Source organism: Musca vetustissima, unplaced genomic scaffold, assembly GCF_032173495.1.
Source record: "Musca vetustissima isolate MV318-11 ecotype Yass unplaced genomic scaffold, APGP_CSIRO_Mvet_v1 utg67558, whole genome shotgun sequence".
Classification (NCBI taxonomy): domain Eukaryota; kingdom Metazoa; phylum Arthropoda; class Insecta; order Diptera; family Muscidae; genus Musca; species Musca vetustissima.
The window spans coordinates 61,468-79,354 of NW_026887235.1; the positions used below are offsets into that span (position 1 = coordinate 61,468).

General features: G+C 36.1%; 2 protein-coding genes across 2 annotated transcripts; one reads left to right on the top strand and one right to left on the bottom strand.

The window, feature by feature from the left end:
• Nucleotides 1-34: 34 nt before the first annotated feature.
• Nucleotides 35-6,468, bottom strand: LOC133334817 (fibrinogen-like protein A). The gene is made up of 5 exons (XM_061543133.1): nucleotides 6,394-6,468; nucleotides 1,661-1,776; nucleotides 1,494-1,592; nucleotides 285-830; nucleotides 35-212 (listed from the first exon to the last, which is right to left on the bottom strand). Exons 1-5 carry the CDS (start codon nucleotides 6,466-6,468, stop codon nucleotides 35-37), a joined length of 1,014 nt encoding a protein of 337 aa, XP_061399117.1.
• Nucleotides 6,469-10,334: 3,866 nt separating this feature from the next.
• LOC133334819 (angiopoietin-related protein 2-like) lies at nucleotides 10,335-16,379 on the top strand. Its single transcript, XM_061543134.1, has 11 exons — nucleotides 10,335-10,415; nucleotides 10,494-10,609; nucleotides 13,693-13,791; nucleotides 13,859-13,957; nucleotides 14,021-14,119; nucleotides 14,178-14,276; nucleotides 14,340-14,537; nucleotides 14,607-14,705; nucleotides 15,497-15,595; nucleotides 15,671-16,186; nucleotides 16,262-16,379. Exons 1-11 carry the CDS (start codon nucleotides 10,335-10,337, stop codon nucleotides 16,377-16,379), a joined length of 1,623 nt encoding a protein of 540 aa, XP_061399118.1.
• The last annotated feature ends 1,508 nt before the right edge of the window (nucleotides 16,380-17,887 follow it).

Here is a 17,887-nt window from a genome sequence, read left to right on the forward strand (position 1 = left end):
ATTTTTATTTATAATTTATTTTATTTTTCAAATTTTAAAATAATTTTTTCTTTTCCATTTCCGATTCTGTGATATTATTAGAAGGTGACCAGACTAATTTTGGTCTAATTTTCATTTCGGCAAATCGGAATGAATAGTCCACCTTCCATTTATCCCAGCTGACACCGGCCTGATTGGCATTGGCCTCAAAACGATAAGGACCACACAAATGGCTATAGAAAAAAAAAAACAAATTCCAGAATTATTATAAAAATTGAAATTAAAAAAATATTCCTCCCTCTTACCTCGAATAACACGACTTAAACCACCATGCACCCCGAAAATAGCTGGCACAATTCCTCGTCGATTCATCGTTATCCTGATCGTAGGTTGAAAATGGCATACCCAAATGATATCCCAAACCATCACCAGCATCACCGCTATAATTACCCAATACCTTAATGGCATATTTGTCATATTCGCCACCAATGCGAAACAGATCGTAATGGGCATGGACCATATCGCCACCCCATTCATGCATTACAACCAATAGCTCCATAGGCTCTCGGGAGGTCATACGATGGAGATTATCCAAACCAATAAAGAATTCACCATTTGGCGGATTGCCAAAACCCGATTTATATTCCGCCCATTTACGATAGAAATCCACAGAGCCATCTTGACGACGCATCACTGTCGTCCAGGCTTGGGTTTGATTGGAAATGCTCACAATTAGATTTTCCTGGTTATCTTGGCGGGAGGTGAGGTCATCAAATCTTTTATTGGTTTCCGAAAAATATTCATCGATTTTTTCCACAAGATGGGTTAGTTTGGTTTCTTGTTGGTATTGTCTGAAAAGGGGAATAAAGAAAGAAATTTTTAAAATTTTTACCATAAATTAAGAATTTATAAAACATGCCTAAAAGTATGCTTTATAATTTGTAAAATATTTAGTAATTGATTTCCATAGCCGAATAGGGTGTAGATTTTTAATAAAATATTTTTTGAAGTTAAAATAAGAACTAGATTAAAAAAAAGATATTTTTTGAAAAAAAGAATAAGACGTAGATTTTGTTAAAAATTATTTTCTATATGCCAAACAGATGTTAGATTTAAAAAATATATATTTTTTTCAAAGACCCAATATTGTCGGGGATTTTTTAAAAATATTTTTTCAAAGACCCAACATAGAAGTGGATTTAAAAACATATTTTTACAGACCCAACATAGTAGTGGATTCTTAAAAAAATATTTTTTTCAAAGACCCAACGTGGACCAAGCGTGGATTTAAAAAAATATATATATTTTCCAAGGCCCAACATGTATGTGGACTTTTAAAAAAATTATTTTTTTCATTGACCAAAGCGGTTTAGATTAAAATAATATTTGTAAAAACCCAATATTTTTATGGCTATTAAAAAAACAAATTTTCAAACGTAGATTTTTTTTAAAAATATTTTTCAAAGCACGAATAGGACCGTAATTTTTTCCAAATATATTTTTAATTTGTTTACCTTTCCGACAATTCCTTAAACTGTTCATCCATATATTGTTTGGCATCGGTATTTAGTTTTTCTATCAATTGCATTGTACGATCTTCCTGTTCACGTTGTCTGAAAATATTCATTATTTTATTTATTGAAATGGATTTGGAAATGGAAATGTGAGGTTGGGTACATACTTATTTTGCAATTCCATTACGGTATCACTCATAGTATCCGTGACATTCATAATCAAATTCAATTTGGTGTAAAGGACATGCCACAGGACCTCATCATTGTCGAAGGCAACGGGATCCTGAAATAAATAATTAAAACAAATAAAAACCAGTAAGGAAAGTAGTAAAGTCGGACGGGGCCGACTATATGATACCCTTCACCACTATGGGTATATTAAACAAGACTATTAAAAATTGATGAAATAAAATATGTGATATTTATCTAAATGTGAATCTACCTAGATCTATCCATAAAGTATGTAAATCGACTTCAAACAAATATAAATAGATCATCCGTTGGGCTATGTCTGTACTTCTAGAAAACGCAACTACGTAATTCTATGTTCAATTTTTTAAGTTGTGCAAACTTTGATGTCAATCTGACTAACCTGAGGAGTTTGATGCCCATTTTACTTGAAATCGGGCGAAAATATGTATGGAAGCTCTATTCAAATATTAAGCGATTTCAAACAAACTTATCACAGGTTAGGTTATACTAATTTCAGAACGTTGTGTTCCTATCAGCTTATTGGATCCTTGCTGCGTCAATTACTTATAATCAATCTATAATAAAATGGAACTATATCTAAATCTGGACCGATTTTCAGTACGTTATGCCAAACTTCGTGCAAATCGAAAGATATATAGAGACTTTGGTGAACCATTTACATGAAATCGGACGAAACTATATATGGGAGCTATGTCCTAAATCTGAACTGATCTTCTCGAAATTTGACACACATCATTCTAGACACAATTCAGGATACTATGCAAAATTTCGTGCTTTGGGACTTTGGTGCCCCATTTACCTTAAATCGGACGAAAATATATATGGGCGCTATATATAAATATATAACCGATTTTCTCGAAACTAAGCACACTTCATTCTGGACTCAATTCAGTACGCTTAGTCAAATTTCTTGCAAATAGAAACATATATAGGGACTTTGGTGCACCATTTACATGAAATCGGACGAAACTATATATGGGAGCTATATCTAAATCTGGGTCGATTTTCATGAAACTTGGCAAACATCATTCTAGGCTCAATTCAGTACGTTATGCCAAACTTCGTGCAAATCGAAAGATATATAGAGACTTTGGTGAACCATTTACATGAAATCGGACGAAACTATATATGGGAGCTATATAGAAATCTGGACCGGTTTTCTCGAAACTTGGCAGACATTCATTCTAGACTAAATTCAGTACGTTATGCCAAACTTCGTGCAAATCGAAAGATATATAGGGACTTTGGTGCACCATTTACATAAAATTGAACAAAACTATATATGGGAGCTATGTCCTAAATCTGAACTGATCAAAACCCTACGCCAAATTTCGTGCAAATCGAATGATATATAGGGGCTTTGGTGTACCATTTACATAAAATCGAACAAAACTATATATGGGAGCTATATCTAAATCTGAACCGATTTTCTCGAAACTTGCCATACATCATTCTGGGCCTAATTCAGTACTCTATGTCAAATTTCGTGCAAATCGAAAGATATATAGGTACGTTGGTGCCCCATTTACCTTAAATCGGACGAAACTATATATGGGAGCTATATCTAAATCTGAACCGATTTTTCCCAATTTCAATAGGGTTCGTCCTTGGGCCAAATAAGTGACCTGTGCCAAATTTCATTCAAATCGGATCATAAATGCGACCTGTACTTTGTTTACAATTTAACATCTACAGACGGACGGACGGACGGACAGACGGACGGACATGCATAAATCGACTCAGAAAGTGATTCTATGCATATTCTCAAAAGGAACCATGTGTCTATCTCGTTTCCTTTTGCCGGTTACAAACATATGCACAAAGACATAATAGCCTGTACCACAGAGTGGTGAAGGGTATAAAAATTAATTTTAAATAAATTCATTAAAAAATAATTTTTTTTAAAATTAATTTAAAAAAAATTAATTTAAGAAAAATTAATTGACAAAATGATTAAAACCAGTGAGGAAAGTAGTTAAGTCGGACTGGGCCGATTATATGACACAATATATATGGAAGCTATATATTAATCTGAACCGATTTTCAGGAAACTTTGCACACATCATTCTAGACTTAATTCAGTACGCTATGTTAAATTTCGTGCAAATCGAAAGTTACATAGGGTCTTTGATGCTCCATCTACACAAAATCGGACGAAAATATATATGGGAGCTTTATTCAAATCTGAACCGATTTTTGTAAAACTTAGCAAACATAATTCTATGCTTAATTCAGTACGCTGAGCAAAATTTCGGGCAAATCGAAAGATATATAAGACCTATGGTGCACCATTTACCTTTAATCGGACGAAACTATATATGGGAGCTATATCTAAATTTGAACCGATTTCCACGAAACTGACGAAAATATATATGGGAACTATATTTAAATCTGAACCGATTGTCACGAAGCTTAGCACACTTCGTTCTAGACTCAATTCAGTATCCTATGCCAAATTTCGTGCAAATCGAAAGGTATATTGGGAATTTGGTGCACCATTTACATTAAATCGAACGAATCTATAAATGGGAGCTATATCTAAATCTGAACCGATTTAATCGAAACTTGGTACGCATCATTCAATGCTTAATTCAGTACGCGGTGCCAAATTTCGTGCAAATCGAAAGATATATAGGGACTTTGGGGCACCATTTACCCTAAATCGGACGAAAATATATATGGGAGCTATATCTAAATCTGAACCGATTTTCTCGAAACTTGGCACACTTCATTTTAGACTCAATTCAGTACACTATGCAAAATTTCGTGCAAATCGAAAGATATATAGGGACTTTGGTGCCCTATATATCTTAAATCGGACGAAAATATATATGAGTGATATATCTAAATCTGAACCGATTTTCACGAAACTTAACAAACATCTTTCTAGACCTTTTTTAGTACTATATGCCAAATTTCGCGCAAATCGAAACATATATAGGAACTTTGGTGCCCTATTTACCTTAAATCGGACGAAACTATATATTGGAGATATAACTAAATCTTAACCGATTTTCACGAAACTATGCCAAATTTCGTGCAAATCGAAAGATATATACTTCAGAGCCCCATTTACATAAAATCGGATAAAACTTTATATGGGAGCTATATCTAAATCTGAACCGATTTTTCCCAATTTCGATAGGGTTCGTCCTTGGGCCAAATAAGTGGCCTATGCCGAATTTCATTCAGTTCCAATCATAAGTGCGACCTGTACTTTGTTTACAATTTAACATGGATGGACGGACGGACGGAAATGCGTAAATCGACTCAGAAATATGCTTAAAAAGTGATTCTATGCATATTCTCAAAAGGAACCATGTGTCAATCTCGTTTCCTTTTGCCTGTTACAAACATATGCACAAAGACATAATACCCTGTACCACAGTGTATTGAAGGGTATGAAAATACACACTTATTTTGGGGATGTAAAAAATAATTGAAAACCAGCGAGCGGATCAGTATAGTCGGACCGGGCCGATTCCATTCCAAGTCTGAGCAATATTTCGTGATAGTTGCCACCTCTTGCCAGATTAGAAGTCAACAGCATCTCTTCCTTACACTGACATAGTTTCCGAATATTACTAATATTCAGTACAGTCCTCATAATTACTTGTCCATATTCCCTTCGCTGTGAGTTGTGATGTTCGGCTTATAATTGTGGCCTATAAGTCGACTCGAAAAAAAAACACAAACAATTAAGTGTTCGGTCTACTTCATCCCAAAATAATTATCTGGTCATCACCGAAAATTGTAGGCGTCGTCATTGACCATACCTAGATCCTCATGGAACATTTCAAAGTGATCAGCGCTATATTTCCGCCCTCTAGTGTTGTAATGGATTACTATATAATATCTCAATACGTAAGCACCTGTAAATATTTAGGTGTAACTCCCACATCCGCGGACATACGACAATATATTTCGTATCAATTTAAAGATCAACTACTCCTCTTGGATACACTATCGCTATCAACTTCTCGGGCCTATGTCCTTCAGGAGTAAATATATACACTATAGAATACAAATTTTGTCGTTTTTTACACAAAAGTCAGGGTCCATTTGGCCCGCTAAATATTGACCGATCTTTATCAAAACAGGCATGCTTATTCTTTGGCCCGATCCCCTTCTCAATGTAAAAATTCGCTAAGTTTGGGCCATAATTGCGGCCTCTGGAGCGACCAGAAAATCATACAAAGAAGTTTTTGGTTCATTTCATCCCCGAAATATTAATCGATATTTACCAAAAACAATAGGGGTCTTCATTGGCCACAATCCATCCTACATGCAAAATTTCGTGAAGATTGGTCCGTAACTGTGGCCTGTATCGTGTTTACAAATTATAATGGACAGACGGGCGGACACACATGTCTAGATCGACTTAGCTAGTCGAGATATGACGATCAATATACTTAAAGGTGGGCCAATATTTCGCGGCGTTACAAACTCTTGGCGCTGCACAAAGCTATAATACCCTGACCACATAGTTGTGTAGGGTATAAATATCCACGCCTATTATAGCTTCCTAAAAAATAATTTGAAAAAATCCACGCCTATTGTAGGTCCCTAAAATTTAATTAAAAAAATCCACGCCTATTATATTTATATTAATTTTGAAAATCCCCGCCTGTTGTTGGTGTCTGAAAACTTTTTTTTTAAATCGTTGTTTTTTCCATTTCAAACTCACCGACAAATCCGAATTATCTTCGCCAAAGGCCCTTTGTGCCACACATAAAACAAGCAAAATGCCCAGCAGTTTCATGGCGTGCTCTCTCACTTCCTTTCTTTCTTGCTGCGTGTCTCTCCCGACACCTGTTTGGGATATGTTTCACGTTTCAAAATCAAAATGGTACTAACAAATAATATCAAATATTCTATGATATTTATATCGACGATAATAAATTATTGGCAGAAAACTTAAGAACAACAAAAATTATTAAATATGATCACCAATTTTTTTCGGTTGCTCGGTCGGTGGCTGATATCATTACTCGGCGGCGCTTGGCTGACATCAGTGCTAGAGGTAGAGAGGTTGATAAAAAAAAGAAGTGAAATAATTCCTTGGTGTTTTCTTGTTCGGTCGGTGTCTCACCTGATACGAAATACCAAATTTCTATAGAATTTCTAATAACTTTCTTGGAAAAAAACAAACAACAAAAACATGATCCAAATATTTCTAACCTCTACATCACAAAATTATTTTTTAACCGATGATGTTGCTGATGATGATGTTGGCGATTTTGGACTTATATTGTTTGTCGTGCGTCCCCAAAACCCATTTGTTGGCGAAAAATTGATTTGTTTGATTGTTGGTGTTGTTGTTCGTATTTGTCAAGTGTCCAAAAATTGATAATCGCTTTGTTTGGATTTATGATCCAATTTGTGAGTGGTACAAATTAATTGCAGACTTGTGATTAGTTTCTTATCAATCTTTAAGGGTACCAGCTACTTAAAAAATAAAACAAAAATTAATTTAATTAAAAACTAATTGGAAAATAATTTTTCATTTTATTAATTCAATTACATTTGTTTAATTCAATACTTTTTATATAAAAAATGTATTTTTTATATTAAAAATATATATTTTTTATAAAAATATTTTTTATTAGTTTTCAACCCCATTATAAATTATAACTATTATCGTTTTTTTTTTAAATTTTCAAAAATTACCAGAATTTTTCGCAACGTATAATCAGGGCATTGAGATAAGGAATTATTTGCACAGATTTGATTTGGGATTTGTAAACAAAAAAAGGTAATCCGCGTGATTTTTATGACCAATATAAATTTTAAAAATAAGATTATAAATGATAAATATATTTTTAAAACAATTATTTAGTTGGGAAATTTTATTTTAATTATAGAAGCCATGAAAATAATTTTTTAGGAACCCAAGGTGCGATTCAACAAAAAATAGGCGTCGATTTGTGGGTTGTCAAACTTTATCCGACCTACGACCTCCCGGTTGAGAAATGTCCAAGTGCATAAGGTGTATGTAGTGACCATGATGCAATAATAAGGTAATGTATCACAACAAAAACCTTTGTTTTTGTCTCCATTTTTACATATAATATTTCAAATGGTTGGCAACACTGCACATCAAATACAAGTATAAATTACCCACTTTGACAGTTAATCAAGACATCAGCTGCGCTAAATGGACTACCTATTCATTGTGCCATGGTAGTGACAAAAACTGCAAACCGCAGACGAAGAATTTCCGGAACTAAAACTGCTTCTTGGTCACACAAGGTTGATTCTCCAAGACCTCTAGGCGCCTTCAAGGGTGCTGAAGATAGGTACTAAATAGAAAAGAGGGACAAAAAGTCATCAATTAGTTATTGATCCAAAAGCAGTTAAAAACTTAAACTAATATCACAGTTTGAGATGGGATAGGTACCAGGATGATGATCACAGATGAATTTTCGCCTCTTTGATGAAGGGAATTAATATCTCGAATAGCTCTTCCTCAGTGGATTTCAGGATTGTCATAAGATTATTATGTTGCGAAAAAAGGTTGCGATTCTTAATTGATTACATCTAGGGCATATAAAAATGCAGTGCTCCACGTATTCAGGAACACCGTATAAATCGTATTGCCAAGAATCATTGACACCTAAACGATGTAGATCGACTTTACAATACGAAAGTCCTGTCATGAGCCTGTTAATTAATTTTGTATCATCCGGGCTGAAATTGATTTTGCAATACCACAATTTGCTATACACATCGGCAGAGAATTGAAAAAAGAATCTGCCTTTTGGTCAAGGAAACTGTCTGAAATTCTTCATTCCACATGTCCTGTACTCTCCTTTCTATCTGTTTTATCGCCTCCTTCGGGGTCAGATATGTCACAATTGGTGCACCTGCATCCACCGTTTGCTTTGCCAAAAAATCCACAACTTCATTAAATAGTATGCCTTTATGACTCGGAGTCCAAACCTCATGACATCTGTACACATTTGATCTCCTCACCAAATTGTGACATTCAGCAACCAGAAAATTGTCAGAGCCTAGAGCCTTACAGGCCGCAAGGCTGTCTGTAAAGATGATCAGATTGCCATAAACCTCCTCCGTCGCAGTTTCAAGCGCCTTTTTAATAGCATAAAGTTCGCCGAACATGGACGAGGACTTAATGTCCAACTTAAAGAGAAACTTGTCCTTATTGGACACATTGTATACACCACACCCTGTGGTCTCACGTCCAACCGAAGCATCACTGGCAAAAATGGTGAAGCCATTACATCTATAGTATTCCATCTCACATTTATATATGGCATGTATTACATCAAGAGGAGCATTCTGCTTCGTAGAGGGTAAAAGATTTGTTCTGATCGTCAATTTGTCCTGATATTTATATGAACTTATTCTGATCTTTTGGAAGATGTCGTCAAACTCGTAAAATATTGCACTATAACTGGATTTAACTCGTGGGTTATCCGCTACTATCTCATATAATCTCTCATTGCTGTATACATTTCTAATAATTTCGTTGGCTGTTAGGACCATAGCTCGATATTTGGGGGACATGCCTCACATGAATCAGTGAAGTGGTCGTAACTCCCAACGATCTTCTGATCATCTTATTCTGTAGGCGCTCGATATTTTTATTGATATACGCCGGCGCATTGGCCGTTGTCGTCCTGTCATGCTCAACATTCGCTCTTATAGAACTCTTGTACGTGTTCATGGCCATTTTCTCACCGTCGTCAAACATTTAAGTAAATTCGGTCTACCCTTTAGCTCTTCACTTATGTGCTCATGATGATCTCTTGCCGTTAGGGAATTTGTAATGATTCTTCCCAGGAATCTTAACTTTTTCACCTGCTGTATCTCTATACCCTCTATATTTAAGGTAACCCGTTTGATACTATTTTTGGCAAAGCATATCGTGTTTGACTTTTCTGGATTGAAGACCAAATTTAAGTCCCTGCATTTTCTTGTTAGAGAGCTAACTTAACAGACTGAGACAACGATCTATGCCAAGATCTATTAATAAGGTCACCCAAGTAGCGTGGATTTTTTTAAATGAATTTTTTATGGACCTATAAAGTGTGTGATTTTTTAAACTAATTTCCGCAACGACCCTCGATACTTGCCAATTTTTTTTTAGTTTTTCAAATAATATTTTTCGCAATGATCTAATTAGAACCGTCATGATTTGTTGTGTTGTTGACATCATGTTCAGCTATCTTAACCTATACCAAAATTTTCAATGCCTGATAATATTTTGTATGTGTCTGGTACGAACCAACAAAAATTAAACACATTTAATTTATATTGCGAGATGTTTTCTTAGATTTGAAAATGTATTTCAAACACTAACGAAGTTAGCGGCTTTGCAAAAAAATTTCTAAAACAAAACAAAAATAAATAAATATTTCCCTTAATAAAATCAAGGCGAGGACCACCTAGTAGGGTCTTGAAGTAATAATTCCAAATATATTTATCCACAACGTTTCCATCCCCCTTTCACCACCTCTACCCTTATCACCCAAATTTCCCGCTCCTGCTGCTTATCACTTGGCCATTTGGCTAAATATATAAAAAGCTATCATTCGCCTCCAACCTTGATTAGTAGCTACCAAACTTTATTCGGGTAAAGAAGTCCGACACCAGAAATAGAAAATGAAAATTCTTTTTCTGCTGGTTATCGCTTGGACAGCCATAAATTTAGTCGAAAGCCATTTGACAATTGGCGTAAATGATGTGAGTGTGTGAAAATAAAAAAAATAACAACAATAAAATTTGAAAAAAAAAATTTGAAATACAAATATATTAAATTAGGATCCAGTTCCGGAGCACAATAATGCCGGTCTGTGGAGTGTTCTCTATGCCAAAATAAATATATTGCTGAATGAGACGTCGGTGTTGCGGGAAAATATTGCAGAGCTGAGAGAGAGGTAGGTACTCGAATTAAAAAAAAATGAAAAAAGGCATGGATTTTTATACCCTACACAACTATGTTGTCAGGGTATTATAGCTTTGTGCAGCCCCAAGAGTTTGTAACGCCGCGAATCGTCATATCTCGACTAGCTGAGTCGATCTAGACATGTGTGTCCGTCCGTCTGTCCATTATTATATGTAATCACGATACAGGCCACAGTTATGGGCCAATATTCACGAAATTTTGCATGTAGGATGGGTTCTGATCAATAAAGACCCCTATTGTTTGGTAAAGATGAAATGGACCAAAAACTTTATTTTTGCCTAATGTACCGGTCCAGAGCCCGCAATTATGGTCCAAATATCACGAATATTTACATGGAGAAGGCGATCGGGCCAAAGAATAACCAGATCCGATAAGTTGAGAGTAAATCCAAGAGGAGTGGTTGGCCTTTAAATTGATACCGATTACATTGTCGTATGTACTCGGATGTGGGAATTACTCATAAATATTTACAGGTGCTTACGTATTCGGATATTATTCAGTAACCTATTACCTTACAAGAGGTCGGAAATATAGCGCAGATTGCTTTGAAATTTTCCATGAGGCTCTAGGTATGGTCAAGGACAATGCCCATAATTTTCGGTGATGATCAGATAATAGTATTGAGATGAAGTGGACCTAGAACTTATTTTTTGTGTTTTTTTCGAATCGATCTATAGGCCACAATTGAAAGCCGAACACCACAATGCAACTCACGGTGAAGGGAATCTGGAAAAGGATTTAGAATAGTAATATTTGTTGAATATTAGTAATATTTGTTGACCTATAGTCGGTGAAGAGGGTGCAAATATAGCCAAATATTTTCCATGCTCAGAATATAGAACCACAGAAAGTTAGCTTTTCGCAGAAGTTTTGTAGGGTATCATATGGTCGGCCCCGTTCGACTATACTGCTCCGCTCACTGGTTTATAATTAATTTTTTAGGCACGCAAAATTGGTGTGAATTTTTTAAAATTAATTTTTAAGGACCTCTAACAGGCGCGGATTTTTTAAAATTATTTTTTTAGGTCGCTATAATAGGCGTAGATTTATGCATGTCCGTCCGTCGGTAGATGTTAAATTGTAAACAAAGTACAGGTCGCATTTTTGATTCGAATTGGATGAAATTTGGCACAGTTCATTCATTTGGCCCAAGGACGAACCCTGTTGAAATTGAAGAAAATCGGTTTAGATTTAGATATAGCTCCCATATATATTTTCGTCCGATTTTATGTAAATGGTGCATCAAAGTCCCTACATATCTTTTGATTTGCATGAAATTTGGCACAACGTACTGCATTGAGCCTAGAATGATGTCTGTCAAGTTTCGTGAAAATCGGTTCAGATTTAGGTATAGCTCCCATATATATTTTCGTCCGATTTTATGTAAATGGTGCACCAAAGCCCCTATATATCATTCGATTTGCACGACATTTTGCATAGTGTACTGAATTAACTCTAGAATGATATGTGTCAAGTTTCGAGAAGATCGGGTCAGCTGTAGATATAGCTCCTATAGAAATTTTCGTCCGATTTAAGGTAAATCGGGCGCCAAAGTCCCTATATATATTTCGATTTGCACGAAATTTGGCATAGCATAATGAATTAAGTCTAGAACGATGTGTGTTAAATTTCATGAAAATCGGTTCAGATTTCGATATTGCTCCTATGTATATTTTCGTCCGATTTTATGTAAATGATGCATCACAGTCCCCATATACTTCTCGATTTGCACAAAATTTGGCACAACGAACTGAATTGAGTCTAGCATGATGTGTGCAAAGTTTCGTGAAAATCGGTTGAGATATAGATATAGCTCCCATATATATTTTCGTCCGGTTTAACGTAAATGCTGCACCAACGTCTCTATATATCATTCGATTTGCACGAAATTTTGCATAGTGTACTGAATTGTGTCTGGAATGATGTGTGTCAAGTTTCGAGAAAATCGGTTCAGATTTAGATATAGATCCCATATATATTTTCGTCCGATTTAAGGTAAATGGGGCGCCAAAGTCCCAATATATATTTCGATTTGCACGAAATTTGGCATAAAGTACTGTATTAAGTCCTGAATGATAAGTGCTAAGTTTCGAGCAAAATCGATTAAGATTTAGATATAGCTCTCACACATAGTTTTGCCCGATTTTAATTAAATGGAGCACCAAAGTCCCCATATATCTCTCGATATCGCGAAATTTTGCATGGCGTACTCAATTGAGTCTAGAATGACGTGTGCCAAATTTCGAGAAAATCGGGTCAGATTTCGATATAGCTCCTATATATAGTTTTGTCCGATTTTATGTAAATGGTGCACCAAAGACCATATATATTCTTCGATTTGCACAAAATTTTGCACAGCGTACTGAAATAAGCCTAGAATGATGTGTGCTAAGTTTCGAGAAAATCGGGTCAGATTTATATATAGCACTCATATATATTTTCGTCGATTTAAGGTAAATGGTCTATCAAGGTCCCTTAATATCTTTCGATATCGACGAAATTTGGCATATGGTACTGAATTAGGACCAGAATGATGTGTGTTAAGTTTCGTAAAAATCGGTTCATATTTAGATATAGCTCCCATATATATCTTCGTCCGATTTAAGGTAAATGGTGCACTAAAGTCCCTAAATACGTCTCGATTTGCACGAAATTCGGCATAGTGTAATGAATTAGGTCTAGAATGATGTGTGTTAAGTTTCGTGAAAATCGGTTCAGATTTAGATATAGCTCCCATATATATTTTCGTCCGATTTAAGGTAAATGGTGCACTAAAGTCCCTAAATACCTCTCGATTTGCACGAAATTCGGCATAGTGTAATGAATTAGGTTTAGAATGATGTGTGTTAAGTTTCGTGAAAATCGTTTCAGATTTAGATATAGCCCCCATATATATTTTCGTCCGATTTTATGTAAATGGTGCACAAAACTCCTGATGTTTGTACGATTGGCACGAAAGGGTATCATATAGTCGGCCCAGTCCGACTTTACTACTTTCCTACTTGTTTAAAAATATTTTAATATTTTTTAAAAATATTTTTTTTTTATTTTTAGACAAAATGACCAGGAATCCAATGTGGCCACAATGTTGGAAAACTTCAAAGAGGAGACCAATAAAGTGATGGAGAACAGTATCAATAATCTAAAACGAAAGTAATTAAATAAAATTTGAAATATAAAAATCAAATTTAATATTTTATTTATTTAAATTTTCCATTAGATATGAGCAGGACGAGGATCGTTTTATAGCATTCGTGGATAATATGTCTGCCGAAACCAAAGTTTATCTGGAAAATGGTTTCAAGGAATTACAAGAAAGGTAAGATATTGTAACCACTTTTATAACGAATCCTTACGGTTTGAAAATCCTCTCTCCCCATAGACAGGATCTTCAAGAGGAGAAAATTGGAAAACTAATAGAATCCATAGCCTTGAATGGCAAACAAACGATTGAGGAAACCCAGGAACAAATACAAAAAAGGTAAGGCATGGAAAAAAATTAAGCATCAAATATCCTTTCAAATAATTTACGGTTCCAGGCTCAATGATCAGGAAGACCGATTCACTGCACTAATCAATTCAATTTCCAAGGAATCCCAAAAATATATGGAAACACATTTAGAAGAACTAAGACAAAGGTTAGACCCTAAAGTCCTCTGTATTTTTTTCCTCAATTAAAAGTAAAATATATATTTTTTTAGACAAGAGCTGGGCGAGGAACGTGTCCTGCAACACGTTGAGAATACTTCTTCGAATGCCCAACAATTTCTGGAAAAGGGTTTCGATGACATGAATAGAAGACAGGATCAGCAAGAGGAGCAAATAGGCACATTAATCGAATCACTGACTCAAAGGACCCAACAATCTGTGGATCAGACATTGGATGTTCTGCAACAGAGGTAACCCAAAAATCTTAGAGAGGTTGAAACATTTTTTTTTCAAAATATTTATTTTTTTTATTTTTCCAGACTAGCCGAACAAGAAGTTCGCATTGCCCATTTAATGGATTCCTTGAGGATGGATTCTAAAGAATATATGGAAAAGGGTTTGGAGGAATTGGGTCAAAGGTAAGGAGGATTTTTTAAGAATATTTTTTAAGGTACCTATAATAGGCGTGGATTTTTATACCCTGTGTGCAAAGTTTCGTTAAAATCGGTTTAGTTGTAGATATAGCTCCCATATTTATTTTCGTCCGATTTTATGTAAATGGTGCCCCGAAGTCCCTATATAACATTCGATTTGCACGAAATTCGGCATAAGGTACTGAATTAGGTCCAGAATGATCTATGCTAAGTTTCGTGAAAATCGGTTCAGATTTAGATATAGCTCCCGTATATAGTTTCGTCCGATTCTATGTAAATGGTGCACCAAAGTGCCTACATATCTTTCGATTTGCACGAAATTTGGCGTAGGGTACTGAATTGAAAGTAGAATGATGTGTGCTAAGTTTCGAGAAAATCGGTTCAGATTTAGATATGGCTCCCATATATATTTTCGTCCGATTTAAGGTAAATGGTGCCCCGAAGTCCCTATATAACTTTCGATTTGCACGAAATTTGGCATATGGTACTGAATTAGGTCCACAATGATATGTGCTAAGTTTCGTGAAAATCGGTTCAGATTTAGATATAGCTCCCGTATATAGTTTCGTCCGATTCCATGTAAATGGTGCACCAAAAACACTATATGTCTTTCGATTTGCACGAAATTTGGCATATGGTACTGAATTAGGTCCAGAATGACGTGTGCCAAGTTTCGAGAAAATCCGGTCAGATTTATATATAGCTCCTATATATATTTCCGTCCGATCTGGACATGATTTTTTTTAATTAATTTTTCAATTTTTATTTTTTTGCAGATTAATTGTGCAGGAAGATCGAATTGCTGGCACCCTTGAAAATATTACTGCCGAAGCCCAGAAATCCCTCGAACAGGGTCTTGAAGGAGTCAAACAAGGGTAAAATCAACTCCAAATTATTGTCCATATATTCTTTAATTTGTTGTTGTTGTTGTATTGTTCAATTCCTTCCAGCTATTCCAAATTAGAAGATAGACAAAACCTGCAACATAACCTCAGTTTGAAAATTTTGGAAAACACCGCCCCAAAACCATATTCCTTTGAAGAAACTCCTGATATACTTTCCCTTAATCAACATCGTGAATGGACAACAATATCCCGTCGCCTGGATGGTTCGGTGGCCTTTGACCTTGGCTGGGAAAATTATAAAAATGGTTTCGGAAATCCAAATGGTGAATTTTTCATAGGCCTCGAACGCCTGCATGCCCTGACGAATTATGGTGCCACCCAGGAATTGTTGGTCATTCTGCGTGATTATCAAAATCAAACACGTTATGCCAAATATGATATATTCCGGGTGGGAAGTGAATTGAAACGTTATGCCATTACCGAATTGGGTAGCTATAGTGGAGACGCGGGTGATTCGTTGAGAGCACATGCCGGTGCACCATTTATTACCAAGGATAATAATGATGGTAGCTTCCCCGTGGAGCGGGGTGGTGGTTGGTGGCGTTCGGTGCAATCTATGTGGTAGGTGGAAGAGGGCAGAACATGGAGATGGAGAGAGGAAATTTTTTAATTTATATAATTTTTTGTGAATTTTAGTGACCTCCATTCGTATTATCAACCGGTTGACAATGTATATGGTATCTTCTGGGGCACATGGAATGGCTGGAAATACACTTTGAAATCAGCGGAGATGATGATACGTTCCAAGCGATAGAATCGCAATCGCAAAAATTACATTTATTTTCTTTAATAAAATAAACGATTACAAACATGATTTAAAACAAACTTCTGTATAACTCATGGTTCATTCGACGGCTATATTCACCGTCGACGTAGATCGGCCCATAGATCTTTCGGGGAATATATCTTTAAAACACTCAAAGAGCTGCCTCATCTACTTGCGCAAGTTCCCATGCTGCAGATCCACACACCAGCACGGGTAGTGTCAGAGTCTTGTAGACGGTGTGAGTTTCATCTGGCTGACCTTGTTTCTAAATTACTTATTTAGACCATCGGTTGGCCACCACTGTCCTTCTCCGAATTTCAAAACTGATGTCATTAGTTTTATTTATGGCGGTACCAAGGTATATAAAATCGTTCACTACGTCAAAGTTGTAGTTCTCAAGTTCGACAATTAGCCCGAGTCTAGTGGACGTCTTACGCATTGAAACCATCAGCTTGTTCTTCTCTCTATTTACTGCCAGACCACTTTGGCAGACTCCTTCTCAATTAGTTCAAGAATGGCTGTTACCACTCTCAATGGTCGACCAATAGTGTCGACATCAGCGGCATTGGCGAGTAACATGTGTTGTTTGGTGTACAGAGAGCCATTTCTGTTCACCTTTATATCTCGTATGACCTATCCCAGCAGGATCTTTAAAAGATCACACGATAAACTGTCACCTTGTCTGAATTCTCGTTCTGTATTAAAGCGCTCCGAGAGGTCCTTTCCGACTTTAACTGCTGATCTTGTGTCAGTTAAAGTTATCCTGCATAGCCGTATTAATTTTGCCGAACGCAGATATTACTTTAAACACCTCTGAACGGATAGGGCTGTCGAATGCGGCTTTATAGTCGACGAATAGGTGGAATGTGTCGATGTGTTTTTCGTGTGTCTTTTCCAGGATTTGGCGCAGTGCGAAAATCTGGTCAATGGTGGATTTTCCAGGTCTGAAGCCGAATTGGTATGGTCCAATAATGTCATTGACCATTGGCTTCAATCGTTCACACGCTGGATAGCACTTTATATGCAATTGGAAGGAGACTTATACCTCTATAGTTGGTACATAATGCCTTGTCTCCTTTATTGTGCACGGGACACAGCATGCTGGGGTTCCAATAATTGGGCATGCAATCCTCTAGCTACATTATATTAATCAACTGATGGATGCACCTAACCAGCATCTGGCCAACGGTCTTGAATAGTTCGGCTGGTAACCCACGGGCTCTTGCTGCGTTGTTACTCTTCAGCCGATTTATTGATATTCGGACGTCATCTCTTATTGGTTCTGAGGCAGTGTTGAACAGAACTAAATTAAGAGTATGTGCGTGAGAGCGTTACTGAGAGATAATCAACAAAAATGACTGACGCAAAGAGAGACAAAGAGAAAACGTGTTTTGGAAATCACCGCTATCGTACTTTTTTGTGCATGAGTGTTCTGAGGCATCTTCTTCACCCTCAGTATTTGATACCAGAAGCTTAGCAAAATGCTCCTTCCAGAT